Raw genomic sequence first — 15,119 nt, 5'->3', positions numbered from 1 at the left:
GATACTCACGGCCAAATCAATGTGTTTCTAGAGCTGCTATATGTGTGAGAGGGAGATATTATGTGTATGTGTATGTGTGTGTATATATATATATCTAGATATATATAGATATATTTGTTTGTGTGTATATATATATATATATATATATATAGATATATTTGTTTGTGTGTGTATATATTTATATATATATATATATATATATATATATATATATATATATATATATATATATATATATATATATATATATATTTGTTTGTGTGTGTGTGTATATATATATATATATATATGTATGTATGTATATGTATATGTAAATATATATATATATATATATATATATATATATATATATATATATATTTATATATATATTTATATTTATACATATATATGTATATATTTATATTTATATAGTAAAACTTCAGATTTTTTATATTGTTTGTCTGACCTTCAGTGTGAGAGAGTGTGTACATGTAGAGCAAGTGTGTGTGTGTCAGAACACATTTGACTCATATTACTTCTAGTTATACTTTAACTAGTCCTATTTTAGTTTGACATTCTGCACACGACAAGCATGTAGTCCCATGCATGTGCGTACGTTTGTGTTTGTGTTAAATTAATGGCTATATTCAAGTCAGTGCTTTACTCAGCACACATTGTGAGGAGTGCCTGACAGTCTGAATATAAATTATGGCTACTTCCATTTGTAGACCCCATTAAAGGTAAAATATACACAGTTCACAGTATTTTCTTAAAATTAAGTAATTCATAATCATATACAGCCCTAAAAGACTGAGAGCCCCACCCTAAAGTAAAGATAGCCCTGCCCTAAAGAACTAATTGCCCCACCCTTAATGACTGATAACCCCGCTCTAAAGGAATGATAGCCACACCCTAAAGGACTTGTAGCCACACCCTAAAGTAGTGACAGCCCCGCCCTGAAGGATTGAAAACCACACCCTAAAGTAATGATAACCCCGCTCTAAAGGAATGATAGCCACACCCTATAGTAATGATAGCCACACCCTAAAGTAATGATAACCTCGCTCTAAAGTAATGATAGCCACACCCTAAAGTAATGATAGCCCCGCCCTAAAGGATTGATAGCCACACCCTAAAGCAATGATAGCCCCGCTCTAAAGGAATGATAGCCACACCCTATAGTAATGATAGCCACACCCTAAAGTAAAGAGAACCCTGCTCTAAAGGAATAATAGCCACACCCTAAAGTATTGATAGCCCCAACCTAAATAACCAACAGTCCCACCCTAAAGAACTAATAGCCCCACTCTAAATGACTTAGTCCTGCCCTAAAGTAATCACAGCCCCGCCCCTAAGAACTAATCGCCCCACCCTAAAGGGCTCATAGCCCTGCCCTAAATGACTAATAATCCTGCCCTAAAGAACTAATAGCCCCTCCCTAAATAACTTATAGCCTCACCCTTAGTAATAATAGCTCCACCCTAAATAACCAATAGCCCCACCTTAAATTACTGATACCCTTGCCCTAAAGTAATAATAGCCCCGTCCTAAATAAATAATAGCCCCACCCTAAGTATTGATAGCGCCGCCCTAAATAACCAATTGCCCCACCCTAAATTACTGATAGTCCTCCCCTAAAGTTAATGACAGCCCTGCTCTAAAATACTAATCGTCCCACCCTAAAGGACTGCTAGTCCCGCCCTAAAGTTAACGATAGTACCGCCCTAAAGAACTAATAGCCCCGCCCTAAATAACTAATAGCCCCACCTTAAGTAATGATAGCTCCGCCCTAAATGACCAATAGCCTCACCTTAAAGGACTGATTGCTCCACCCTAATGTAAAGGACTAATAGCTCCGCCCTAAATAACCAATAGCCCCATTCTCCTAAATGACTGATAGCCCTGCCCTAATGTAATGATAGCTCCGCCCTAAAGAACCAATAACCCCACCCTAAAGTACTGATAGCCTAGACCTAAATTACTCATAGTCCCACCCTGAAGGACTGATAGACCCACTGTAATATACTGAAAGCTCCGCCCTAAATGACTGAAAGCCCCACCCTAAACGCATTCCATGTGACGAGATGTGAAGGAAAGGTTTTGATATTTGATTAAAGATTATAAAAGCAAATAAATTTTGACAAAATCATGAAGTACACAGATAGTTTCCAAAAAAGCCCTACTAAATATCCATATGAAAATAATAAGTGTAAGTTTTGATGTTCATTAAAAGTTAAAGCGTGTGATTCTGAGTACAGATGAGTGTGTGTGTTGTTTATGCTGCAGATGCGCTTCCTTCTGCTGTTCAGTCGTCAGGGAAAGCTGCGGCTGCAGAAGTGGTTCACGGTGCTCAGCGATCGGGACAAGAGGAAGATCATTCGAGACCTCACGCAGATGGTGCTGTCCCGCCCGCCCAAAGCCTGCAACTTCCTGCCTTGGAGAGACCTGAAGATCGTCTACCGCAGGTCTGAGATAAGCCGCTCTTATCTACACTGCTTTCTCTGACGCTCCCATAGAATCACTAAACTTGACCTTTGACCCCAGTTAATGATCAGCCCTAAAGCGGGTGTGTTTACAGTGAATAGCGTGAGTGTTCATGCAGCGTTCATATCTCTGCATAGTGAAGTATCGCAATTCATTCAGAAGACGCTGACAAGCTTTTATAATGCCTGCATGCTGAACTTTGACCTGCAGAGCAAACATTGTATTCACTTGTGACACATCAGGGCTTCTGTTCATCCGAAATATATATTTTTATGTTTAATAATAATAATAATATTCAATTAAATTATGTATAATTGTAGTATTAATGTATTGTTATTATTACTTCATACATAAATTATTATTATTATGTAATATTTATGTAATTGCACTTTGATTATTTCAGCCAAAAAATATTTCTTAAATTCATCTAGCTTAGCTTAAATCAAATAAAATGACATTTCTGCAGACTTTTTCACACTTTAAATCTAACGCCCCATTCACACGGGGCTTCAGCGTCAACGCTTGACTGAAGGCGTGTCTGAAGTTGGGGCTGAAACGATCGTCATGGAAGAAGCGTCAGCCTATGAAATTCAGTCAGCAATAGGCCACTGTCTAGCTGGTGTTTTTGCATACAGCGATCTGATTGGTTGACGCTTCCGTCGGCGCTTGAAAAGTTGAGCTGGTCCCAACTTCTGCAACGAGCAACTACTCTGAAGCTACTACTCTGGGAAGCATTGACGCTGACGCCCCGTGTGAATGGGGCGTAATAGCAATGGCATAATACTCAACAACATTATTAAATAACTTTAAATTAAAACTGAAGATGTATTAAAACAAATCAATAAAAGGAAATTTAGCTGTAAAGTTGAATTATACTTTTACATCGTTTATGAATATTTTTTATTAGCTGTAAATAAAAATAATGATTGAAGTATGCTTTACAAGAATACACACTACCTGACAAAAATCTTGTTGTGGATCCCAGTTGTAAGAGTAACAAATAATAACTCGACTTCTAGTTGATCATTTGGAGAAGTGAGAGAAGGTCGATTTTTCTGATGAATCATCTGTTGAACTGCATCGCAATCATCACAAATACTGCAGAAGACCTACTGGAACCCGCAAGGACTCAAGATTTTGGTCACACTTTACAATAAGGTTCATTAGTTAATGTTAATTAATGCATTTACTAACATGAACAAACAATGAGCAATACATTTACTACTGTATTTGTTCATGTTAGTTTATGTTAGATAATGAAAATACAGTTGTTCATTGGTAACTCATGGTGCATTAACTAATGTTAACAAGCATGGAGTTGGATGTTAATAATGCATTAGTAAATGTTCAGTTATGATTAATAAATGCTGTACATGTGTTGTTCATGATTAGTTCATGTTAGTAAATGCATGAACTAATGAACCTTATTGTAAAGTGTTACCAAGATTCTCACAGAAATCAGTCAAGTTTGGTGAAGAAAAAATCATGGTTTAAGGTTGCATTCAGTATGGGGAGGGGGGTGTGAGAGATCTGCAGAGTGGATGGCAACATCAACAGCCTGAGGTATCAAGACATTTGTGCTGCCCATTACATTACAAACCACAGGAGAGGGCAAATTCTCCAGCAGGATAGCGCTCCTTCACATACTTCAGCCTCCACATCAAAGCTCCTGAGAGCAAAGAAAGTCAAGGTGCTCCAGGATTGGCCAACCCAGTCACCAGACATGAACATTATTGAGCATGTCTAGGGTAAGATGGAGGAGGCATTGAAGATGAATCCATAGAATCGAGTCCTGCAAGAACGCTTTCTTAGCCAGTGCAGATGACTTTATTAATAAGTGATTTGAGGCATTGCAGAGATGTATGGATGCAGTCCTCCAAGCTCATGGGAGTCAGACACAATATTCACTCTGTTTCCACTGCAGCATGACTTTATATTCTATACTGGACATCATTTCTGTTTAGTGACAAGACTTTTGTCTAAGCAAAGTCAGACCTTACTGTCCTAATTAAATCATTAAAAAATCAAGGCATCATCATATTTTAGTTTGGTAAAATAAGCGTAATCTAGAGGCCTTTGCCTTTCATATAAGCCACTTCTGACACCAAATAATCAACTAGAAGTCAAGTTATTAGTTGCTGTTTCTAAAAATTTGATCGACTTTTGTCAGGTAGTGTACTGCTTCAGTTGTTCCTCTCGAATATTTAACATTTAGTTTAATGTGTTACTTGCTGTTTATTTGGTAATTATTTGTTAAATTGATTAGCTATTTCTAAGGGAAAAATATACATATTAACATTTTAATGATTATTATTCATTTATTCATTGTAATAATACTTATTATATTTATTCTTAAGTAAATGTATGCAGTGCAGTAGAGGAACAAATTTTAAGTTTTATATAAAACATAGATTGTTTTAGGTATGTTTTACCAAAAAAAAACTTGTTTTTCTACTGCACAGTTCACAAAAACTTTCACAAAACTTTTCACAAAAAACGGTTTCTTTGTAATTGTAATTTTTCTAAACAACTTATATATATATATATATATATATATATATATATATATATATATATATATATATATATATATATATATATATATATATTTTTTTTTTTTTTTTTTCTACACCAATTTAATTTCAGCATAAACAAAGTAGTGCAAAGAAAATAATGTAAGATCCCAAATGTTACTCTTGATACATATATATTTTTAAAAACTTACTGGTTTTTAAGAGCATACTGATCCCAGATCAGCCTATAACTGTGAGTAACACGCGTTCATTGTGAAAATATATCCCCGTACACATTTCTGGAGAGCGTGAAATGTGTAGCCAGAGCTAAATATGGCTGTATTTCATCTTTAAAAGAAATGCTATTTGGTGGAATGACATCGCAGACTGCCTGTTTCTTTTCCCTCTACCTCTGTGTGGACGGCTTTCCTACTGTTACCAGTCGGTGGACTTAAGATGTGGAGAGGAGTTGACAGCGACGATGATGTTTGAGTCTGACGAAGAATGGTTTCAGAAAGCAAACAAAAGCCAAAAGTAAACAAGTAAATAACAGGGTGAGAATGTGGTAAGATCTGAAAACGTGGTAAAAATCAGGAGAGGGCTTTTATTTTTCTGGATTGCTTTTGAAAACACTGTCGGTGGATTGGTCGGTTGTTCTGGCAGTCAGTCGACAGCGGCCTCTGGTGGATTTTCGCAAGAACACCAGGCATGAATGGCACTCATGTGACAAATTTGAGATCTGAAAAAGCGTACACAGCGGCCTCTGGTGGATTCACTAAAACAAAAACTGCAAAAAAAAACGTAGCTCCTGAGATCTGCAGAAATGTATATAGGGATATGTATCAAAAATAAGCCTGGGTTGATTGTGTGTGGGTTGCATGTAAAAACACTGCAGTCAGTTTGTATTTTTCCTGTACTCAGAGTGGTTACGTTGACCTCTGACCTTTAGGTACGCCAGTCTGTATTTCTGCTGTGGTTTAGAGCAAGATGACAATGAGCTGCTCACGCTGGATATTCTGCACAGATACGTGGAGCTGCTGGACCAGTACTTTGGCAATGTAAGGAAAATGTATTTAAAGTAAAAAATGTATCAAATAAAAACTATTAAAACTCTTGCGGTCAGGATCCTTTTTTAAATTAATTAATTTAATTAATTAAATGCACACTTTTATTCAGAAAGGATGCATAAGATTGATCAAAAGTGACAACAAAGACATTTGATTGTGTGTTTTTGTGACTCTTGCGATTAATGCAATTGGTGTCTGCTTTGATATCTGTGTTGCAGGTGTGTGAATTAGACATCATTTTTAACTTCGAGAAGGCTTATTTTATCCTGGATGAGTTTGTCATTGGTGGAGAAGTGCAGGAAACATCCAAAGCGTCTGTGGCCAAATCAATAGAGGAGGCCGAATCACTTCAGGAGGTCAGACAATGAAAGTATATACAACTTGGATTTACATTTCAATGTTATGTTGCTTCATTTTTATATAAACGTATATTTTATTCAGCTCCTATTTAGATTTTGACTTCTGTTAACGAAAGGTGGTCTAAAGTATGGCCCAATCACTATTTTTTAAATCTCTTTTTAAGGTCACTTTTTAAAACGTTCCTGTTTAGTTTGACCTATTAATTTTATACTAATAGTTTTGCCAAATGCTTTGTTTCTAAACATACATAATAAATGAACTTGAACTCTGACAATATAGAATTGAAGGCAACATTATTATCCCTCCTGTGAAATTCATTCATTCAGTTTCTTTTCAGTTTAGTCCCTTTATTAATTAGGGGTCGCCACCGCGGAATGAACCGCCAACTTATCCAACAAGCGTTTTATGCAGTGAATGTCCTTCCAGCTGCAACCCAGTACTGGGAAACATCCATACACACTCATTCACACACACGCTACGGATGATTTAGCCTAGCCAGCTCACCTATAGCACATGTCTTTGGACTGAGGGGGAAACTAAAGCACCTGAAGGAAACCCACGGCAACACGGAGAGAACATGCAAACTCCACACAGAAATGCCAGCTGACCCAGCCGAGGCTCGTACCAGCGACCTTCTTGCTCTGAGGCAATTGTGCCACCCACTGCGCCACTGTGACGCCCCTCCTGTGAAATTCGAATTCTTTTTCAAAGATTTTTCCAAAACGTGAAAAGTTGAACTCACTTTTAATACCTAATTTCGTTTGTCATTGATGACAGTATATAATATTTTGCTGGTTATTTTGCAATATACTAATATTCAAGTTAAAGTGTAATTTAAAGACTTAATTAGGTTAATTAGGCAAGTCATTGAATAACAGTGGTTTTGTTCTGTAACCAGTATACACACACACACACACACACACACACACAATCACCGGCCACTTTATTACGTACACCTTACTAATATGTGTTGGATCCACTTTTGCCTTCAGATCTGCCTTAATCCTTCATGGCATAGATTCAACAAGATATTGAAAATATTCCACAGAGATTTTGGTCAATATTGACATGATAGCATCACACAGTTGCTGCATATTTTTCAGTTTAACATCCATAATGCAAATCTCCCGTTCTACCACATCCCAAAGGTGCTCTACTGGATTGAGATATGGTGACTGTGGAGGCCATTTGAGTACAGTGAACTCATTGTCATGTTCAAGAAACCAGTCTGAGATGATTCACGCTTTATGACACAGCGCGTTATCCTGCTGGAAGTAGCCATCAGAAGATGGGTACACTGTGGTCATAAAGGGATGGAGATGGTCAGCAACAATACTCAGGTAGACTGTGGCGATGAAAGGATGATCAATTGGTACTAATTGGCTCAAAGTGTGCCAAGAAAATTTTTCCCACACCATTACACCACCAGCACCAGCTTGAACCATTGACACAAGGCAGAATGGATCCATTCTTTCATGTTGTTGATGCCAAATTCTGACCCAATAATCCGAATGTTGCAGCAGAAATCGAGAGTCAACAGACCAGGCAATGTTTCTCCAATCTGTTATTGTCCAATTTTAGTGAGCCTTTGTGAATTGTAGCCTCAGTTTCCTGTTCTTAGCTGACAGGAGTGGCACCCGGTGTGGTCTTCTGCTGCTGTAGCCCATCTGCCACAAGGTTGGACGTATTGTGTGTTCAGAGATGCTCTTCTGCAGACCTTGGTTGTAACAAGTGGATATTTGAGTTACTGTTGTTCTAGAAGCTGGAACCAGTCTGGCCATTCTCCTCTGACCTCTGGCATCAACAAAGCATTTGCACCCACAGAACTGCCCCTAACTGGATATTTTCACTTTTTCTGACCATTCTCTGTAAACCCTAGAGATGGTTGTGCGTGAAAATTCCAGTAGATCAGCAGTTTCTGAAATACTCAGACCAGCCCTCTGGCACCAACAACCATGCCATGTTCAAAGTCACTTAAATAATCCCCTTTCTTCCCCATTCTAAAACTCAGTAGATCCTCTTAACCATGTCTACATGCCTAAATACATGCTGCCATGTGATTGGCTGATTAGAAATAATTGCGGTAACGAGGAGTTAAACAGGTGTACCTAAAAAAGTGGCTGGTAAAAGTGTGTGTGTAATGTGTGTGTGTGTATATATATATATATATATATATATATATATATATATATATATATATATATATATATATATATATATATACATATACATATATATATATATATATATATATATATATATATATATATATACATATATATATACACACACACACACACACACACATACACTATATAGATACACATTTAATTTCACAGGAGAGTGAATAATTTTGTCTTCAACTGTTAATGTTTTCTAAGTTTAAAAGACCACTTTTAAACATTTTAATTTGGCACAGGCACCAAAATTGGACGTCTCATCTTTTAATTCTTGCATAGTAAAACAAAATTTACTGATTGAGTTTTGTCTTTGTTTTTTGACAGACAATGGAGGAGTATTTAAGCAAACCCACTTACTGAAGGATCGTTAACAGTCATCACGTCAGTCTACAGAAACAGACAGCAGGGTCCCAAATCAACCCTATTCCCTCATTCAATATTCCCTACATAGTCCACCAATGTAGTCCATTTCAGTGTGACTGAAAGAGAGTGAGTGAACTGAAGCTCTGAGTGCACTGAAGGGACAACGTTACAATTTTTCATGTGTGTCTAAAATCTCCATTACTGAATTGTACGTGATATACACTGAGCTGAGTAGTGTGTTCGAATTCATAGTGTTGGAAAAACAGTATGCGAGAAGTACTAAATCACATTCATATTACATACAACCCCAAATCAGAGAAAGTTAAGACAGTATGGAAGACGCAGATAAAAAAAAAAGAAAGTAGTGATTTCTGAATTTACTTTGACTTGCATTTCATTGCAGACAATACAACAAACATTATTTAATGTGTAAAGTATTTCAGTTCTGGCTCTTGAAACACATTTGAAAACAGGTTTTAACAGTAAAGCATTTACCACTTTGTAATGTATCCATTCCTCTTTGAGGAACATTGTTTTTAAACATTTCAGTAATTTTTTCAAGTATTTGTTGGCAAACTTGGCCCATATTTGCTCCTAAATGACTTGACCAGGGATGGGCAAACTTGATCCTCGAGGGCGGGTGTCCCTGCAGACTTTTGTTCCAACACTAGTCAAACACACCTGAACAAGCTAATCAGTGTCTTCAAGATCACTAGAATCTATAAGCAGGTGTGTTTGATTAGAGTAGGAGCTAAACTGTGCAGGACACCGGCCCTCCAGGACAGAGTTTGCCCACTCCTGGACTAGACCTTCCTTAGGTGCTGCTTTTGTACCGATTCATAATTACAATCACCTGTTGACATCACCTGTTTCAAATCACATCATTCATTCATTTTCCTTCAGCTTAGTCCCTTATTTATCAGGGGTCGTCACAGCGAAATGAACCACCAACTATTTCAGCATATGTTTTATGCAGTGGATGCCCTTCCAGCTGCAACCCAGTACTGGGAAACACCCATTCACGCTTACATTCTCACACACATTCATACACTACGGCCAATTTAGCTAATCCATTTAATCCAATAGCACATGTGTTTGGACTGTGGGGCAAACTGGAGCACCCGGAGGACACCCACGCCAACATGAGGAGAACATGCAAACTCCACACAGCAATTGTTGGGATAAATTGCAGACCGTCTGTGTGTTTCCTCAGTAAGCTGGAGCTCCAGGAAGGCAACAACAACTGAGAGATGTGAATCCAACAGTTTATTGCTCTCTTCTAAAGAAGACTGGGGTATTCCCAGCTTTTATACATCATACTCAGGGTTACATGGGTTATGAATACGTGCAAATATTCAGCTCAGTTAGGCAGAACAATTTTATCCAGTGCTCAAGAATGTCAAGGCGCAACGTCAAGGCGCCTAGTACAGGGACAACTTACAATAAGATAAGACACAGTTACAAAACAGAATATTTGGAGAGTGACTACATGGATATTTCTTTCAATCCCCTCTTCCAGGCTCTGTTTTTACAAGAGCCTGGATCATACCATATTCTCATAAACTCTATTTGTTAAATGGTTACCCTCAGTTCCATTCATAGCTAAATGTTCATAACCCTTTACCTAAGGCATTAACCATCCTATACATTCGTTCCATAAAACATCTCAGAAGACATGGACCAAAAATACATACACATAAGAAAATAATAAGTACCGGTACTACCATTGAGACATATGGAGCCAATGATCCAAACAGGCTTTCTAAAAATCCCCATCCCCAATTATAATTTCTTTCCTTCATTTCATTCTTACACCTGTGATGATATCCTTTTCATCGCCTTTACAGCTTGTCCTACTCGTCCAAGATCCTCATCATCCGCGGGAACGAAAGTGCAGCATTGGCTCTCTCCGACCAGGGAGCAGACCCCGCCCCTTTCCGCTAAGAGCATGTCCAGAGCCAGTCTGTTTTGCATAGTCATTAGTCTCAGAGCTTTCATCTCCTCTCTTAGTCCAGAAATGGCATCCGTGGTACTGTTAATAAAAGAGGCCAGTCTATAATGCATGATCTCTTGCTGTTTTAAGGCATCTGCTACGCCAAAACTGGGAATCATAGCCTCCCAGAATCTAGTCCAGTGTGATCTCATACGGTGTTCGTCGGGTACGTCGTCCTGGGGAACTGACCTCCGTTCCCTTTTGGATTGTCTGGCAAGATGCATGACAGTGACCATGTGTTGTAATTGGATCACAGTACAAAGACCAGTCCAATTGGTGGGGTAAGTGTTGAAGATGGTTTCTCCCCCACAATACCAGTACCAGTCATCGGCCAGGACCGCATCCTGTCTCGGCCAAGTGGGGACACAAGTTACGTTGCTGCGTTGACAGTATGTGTTGTTCAGGTTGTAACATGCCGTGACAGCTGTCTCATTTGTGATATTAGCACATTTAAGTTTGTTCAGTTCACAGGTGCCTGGGATGTAACGTGGACAAACACTTAGTAGAGAACTATATTTTTTATTCTTTCGCCACGGTAAATATACCCCTGAAAATCGATCCCTCTCGCCAATTACTATATTACAATCTTTAGCTCTTAAGGTGGATACATTACCTCCATTTGTCCCATTAAAGCAAAAAGAAAAACTGAACCCCTGGGGTTTCGTCAACAAAATATTCAAACCCATAGTTCTAGGTGTAGGTATTACAACAGAATGATTCTTTCTGCTAGTTGATTTGCAAAGAGGCTCCCATGTTTTCTTGTTAGAAACACATGTGGGGCGCCACTCATAAATATCTCCCAAAGCATTTGTACAAAAAGCAAGTTTAGTACATGTAAAAGGTAAAGGTTTCAAGGATATAGTCACAGCAGAGGAGAACACTTCTTGGCAGACAACACATGACTCATTGGTTGTCTGTCGTGCAGTCCAGTTAGCATACTGCCAGAATAAGTTGTGTACTTCAGTGTGGGCCTGTGTCAGTCCCAGTAGGGTTATCAGTAGAAGTAGTCTGCAAAACAAAAACGATTAATATCATATCATAGACATTTACTTCAATGGTTTCACTCTGGTGCCATGGATCCACTGTGGAAAAAGATCAGTTAATACAGCAGTGCGTGTAACAGCCAGAACCTCAGCTGGCCCTTCGTATTTGGGGTCAGTTAAATCTTTCTGGGGTTTTATATCTTTTATTAGCACCTTGTCCCCTATCTGGAAAGGGTGTGCTGCCTCAAGTGGAATTTCAGGGTGTTTCTTTGTTACCCTTTCCCAATACTGATTAAGTTTCTGAATTAGGGCCGCTGAGAATTCTGATATGTGGTTAGAAAGCTCAATACCCACTCCCATAATTCCCCCTTGCCATGGGATAGGGAAAGGTCTTCCCATGACCACCTCATATGGTGATAAAGAATCCAAATTTGCTTGTGGTGTCATTCTCAAATCTGCTAGTACTATTGGTAAAATTTTTACCCAATCTTTATGACCGTGTTGTCTTAAGGCCTTCTTTATCTTTCCTTTCAAGGTTCTGTTAGTTCGCTCCACAAATCCAGATGATTGTGGATGATAGGGTATGTGGAAACGCCAATTTATATTTAATTCAGTTGCCAATTGTTGCGTTACCTTTGATGTAAAAGGTGTTCCTTTATCTGAATCGATACTTTGTGGGATCCCATATCTAGGTATAATTTCAGAGATCAATTTCTGTGTTACCACCTTTGCATTTTCCCTTGAGCAAGGAAAAGCTTCTACCCATTTTGAAAATTTATCTACGCAAACCAGTAGATACTTAAACGGTCCCCTCTTGGGCATATGCGTAAAATCTACTTGCCATTCAGAAAAAGGTGTAATTGGTCTTGGTAAATGTTGGTGCTGTGCCACAGGCTTTGATACATTATATTGAGCGCATATAAGGCATTTGTCAAGTATGTTATTAATGGTGGTTTCTAATTTTGGGACACAAAACAAAGATCGCATCATTTCATGTACCCCTCTTCGTCCACGATGAGTGACACCATGAAATTCGTGGACGAGGAATGACAGTGCCACATGTGGGAGACATAGGCGACCAGTGTTGTCGTGCCATAGACCCATCTTTTCATCAAACGTGGAAGAAAAGGCGTCCCAGAAGGACTTATCCTCGTCAGTGGCTGATGCTTGTAACATAGCCAAATCAATGTCAGGGAGCATCCCCGAAGCAGAGGTTGTAGACAACAAGGAAACGTGCATAGAGTCCTCAGGTAAAGGCTGTTGTGCTGCTATTAGCATGTCGGTCAGCCAGAGCGTTTCCTTTGGCTTCATCAGTGTGTTCCTTCGAATGGCCCTGAGTTTTAACAATGGCCAGTTGCGAGGGAAGATGGCAAGCCGTTATTAAATCAGTTATAAGGGTATGGCTGTGCACCCCCCATTTGTTGGAGGGCGACATTCAAAGTTTGATCGAACAGACCATCGCCAGTCATCGTTCGAAGCCTTTGCTTGAGCTGTTCTGGAGTCATTTGAGATCGATCAGATAATTGAAATTTAAGTATCTTCTGAACATCTGGAGTACAGTTACTAATAAAAGTGGAAATAAACAGTGGTTGTGGCTGCCTTTCAGGGAGATCAATATCCTCCCAAATGTATACAAGCATTGGAAAAACGCTGGAGGAAGGCAGAAACTGTCTCTTTCTTTTCCTGCTTACAGCTGGTCACGTGTGACAAATCTCTATGAGCACAACGAGTGTCCACAAGGTAAGCAGTAAGCTGTCGCTTCAGGATATCTATAGCACCCTGTTCATCCCGCCAGTAAAAGTACGGTACATCTTTTGTGTATTCTTGTTCCTCATAATCCCCTTCTTTAATTTTTACTCTACGTATCATTTGCTGGGGTTGTAGTTTAACCTCATCATTTTTAGAGCACAAGCAAGGAACTGCATCAATGAGGGCTGTCTCATCATATTGAGACCCCATTTTGTTCATCAATATAAATTTATAATCAGCTCCTGTAAGCTGTGCATTTCTAGAGACACGTATCATAGTTTCTACAAATTCTACTGGCCTGCTCATATCAGGAAGCAGTGAAATGACATCCTTGAGCTGTGTTGCAGAGGGAGGGGTTACTTCAGCATGTCCCCCTTTCTTTGAGACACATAGGAAAGCCTGATTATCCCCTTGGTCTGGTTTCTCTGTGCGAAGCCCCTCTAATTCTTGTACAGGATACAGAGGCATCCTCTGATGTGCCTTTCCTTGCCTCTCATCAGGAATGGGGGAGGAGAGGGTAGGAGTAGGAACAGTAACTGTAACTGAGGGAACAGTAACAACAGGGGCTGGAGGCACTTTGGGTGTCTCCTTTCTTTTTACCTCAATCTTTGATGCTGAGCCTGTAAGAGGCTTCGGAATTAATTTCTTTACCTCTTTTGGTAGGTTAATATTTTGTTTATCATTCCACACACTCATCATCTTCATCCAGATTTCATAACCCTTTTTCATATAATCATGGTCCCATTCAGGATCTCCTTCACTTTCATAAATTAATTTGTGAGCCCGTTTTAGCACATGGGGGTCAAATGACCCGTCTCTAGGGTAGGGATGCATCGCTTGTGCCTCAGTCCACCCTGCTAGATTATCTAACCATGGATTAGTGTAATATCCCCACCCACATCGATACATCCAATCTTTAGGGCCTTCCCCTATCTCAGGCTTGGGGTATGAACCACCCATGTTAGTAAATACTTACTAGAAAACACACAGAATGATCGTTTTACTTTTGTATAGCGCGCTCTTCTTGGCTTTTCAGGGAAAATCCCAGCCAAGGATTACTCAGTTCAGTAATGAAGCTTATCAGGCAGTCAAACCAAATTCATGTCTTGCCAGCTTCCTGAACACTCAGTTCAGTGATGAAACTAATCAGGTAGTCAAAACCAAATTCATGTCTTACCTGATCAGCTTCATCACGTCGGGGGTCACCAAGTTGTTGGGATAAATTGCAGACCGTCTGTGTGTTTCCTCAGTAAGCTGGAGCTCCAGGAAGGCAACAACAACTGAGAGATGTGAATCCAACAGTTTATTGCTCTCTTCTAAAGAAGACTGGGGTATTCCCAGCTTTTATACATCATACTCAGGGTTACATGGGTTATGAATACGTGCAAATATTCAGCTCAGTTAGGCAGAACAATTTTATCCAGTGCTCAAGAATGTCAAGGCGC

General features: G+C 39.1%; 1 protein-coding gene and 1 long non-coding RNA gene across 5 annotated transcripts in view; one reads left to right on the top strand and one right to left on the bottom strand.

The window, feature by feature from the left end:
* Positions 1 to 10,524, top strand: part of ap1s3a (adaptor related protein complex 1 subunit sigma 3a) — a 24,883-nt gene extending 14,359 nt beyond the window's left edge. The window contains exons 2-5 of one of the 4 annotated variants that reach the window (XM_021481407.3): positions 2,269 to 2,447; positions 5,929 to 6,037; positions 6,265 to 6,416; positions 8,911 to 10,524. In XM_021481407.3, the coding sequence (XP_021337082.2) occupies positions 2,269 to 2,447; positions 5,929 to 6,037; positions 6,265 to 6,414 (438 nt within the window). In that variant the 3' untranslated portion in view covers positions 6,415 to 6,416; positions 8,911 to 10,524. 4 annotated transcript variants of the gene reach the window in all.
* On the bottom strand, positions 10,201 to 15,119 carry LOC141377925 (uncharacterized). The gene is made up of 2 exons (XR_012391097.1): positions 14,852 to 15,119; positions 10,201 to 11,950 (listed from the first exon to the last, which is right to left on the bottom strand). It is a non-coding gene; the product is annotated as an uncharacterized lncRNA (long non-coding RNA).

Source organism: Danio rerio, chromosome 15 (assembly GCF_049306965.1).
Source record: "Danio rerio strain Tuebingen ecotype United States chromosome 15, GRCz12tu, whole genome shotgun sequence".
Classification (NCBI taxonomy): Eukaryota; Metazoa; Chordata; class Actinopteri; order Cypriniformes; family Danionidae; genus Danio; species Danio rerio.
Note: the sequence above shows the minus strand (reverse complement) of the source record. Positions and strands in the feature narration are given on the sequence as shown.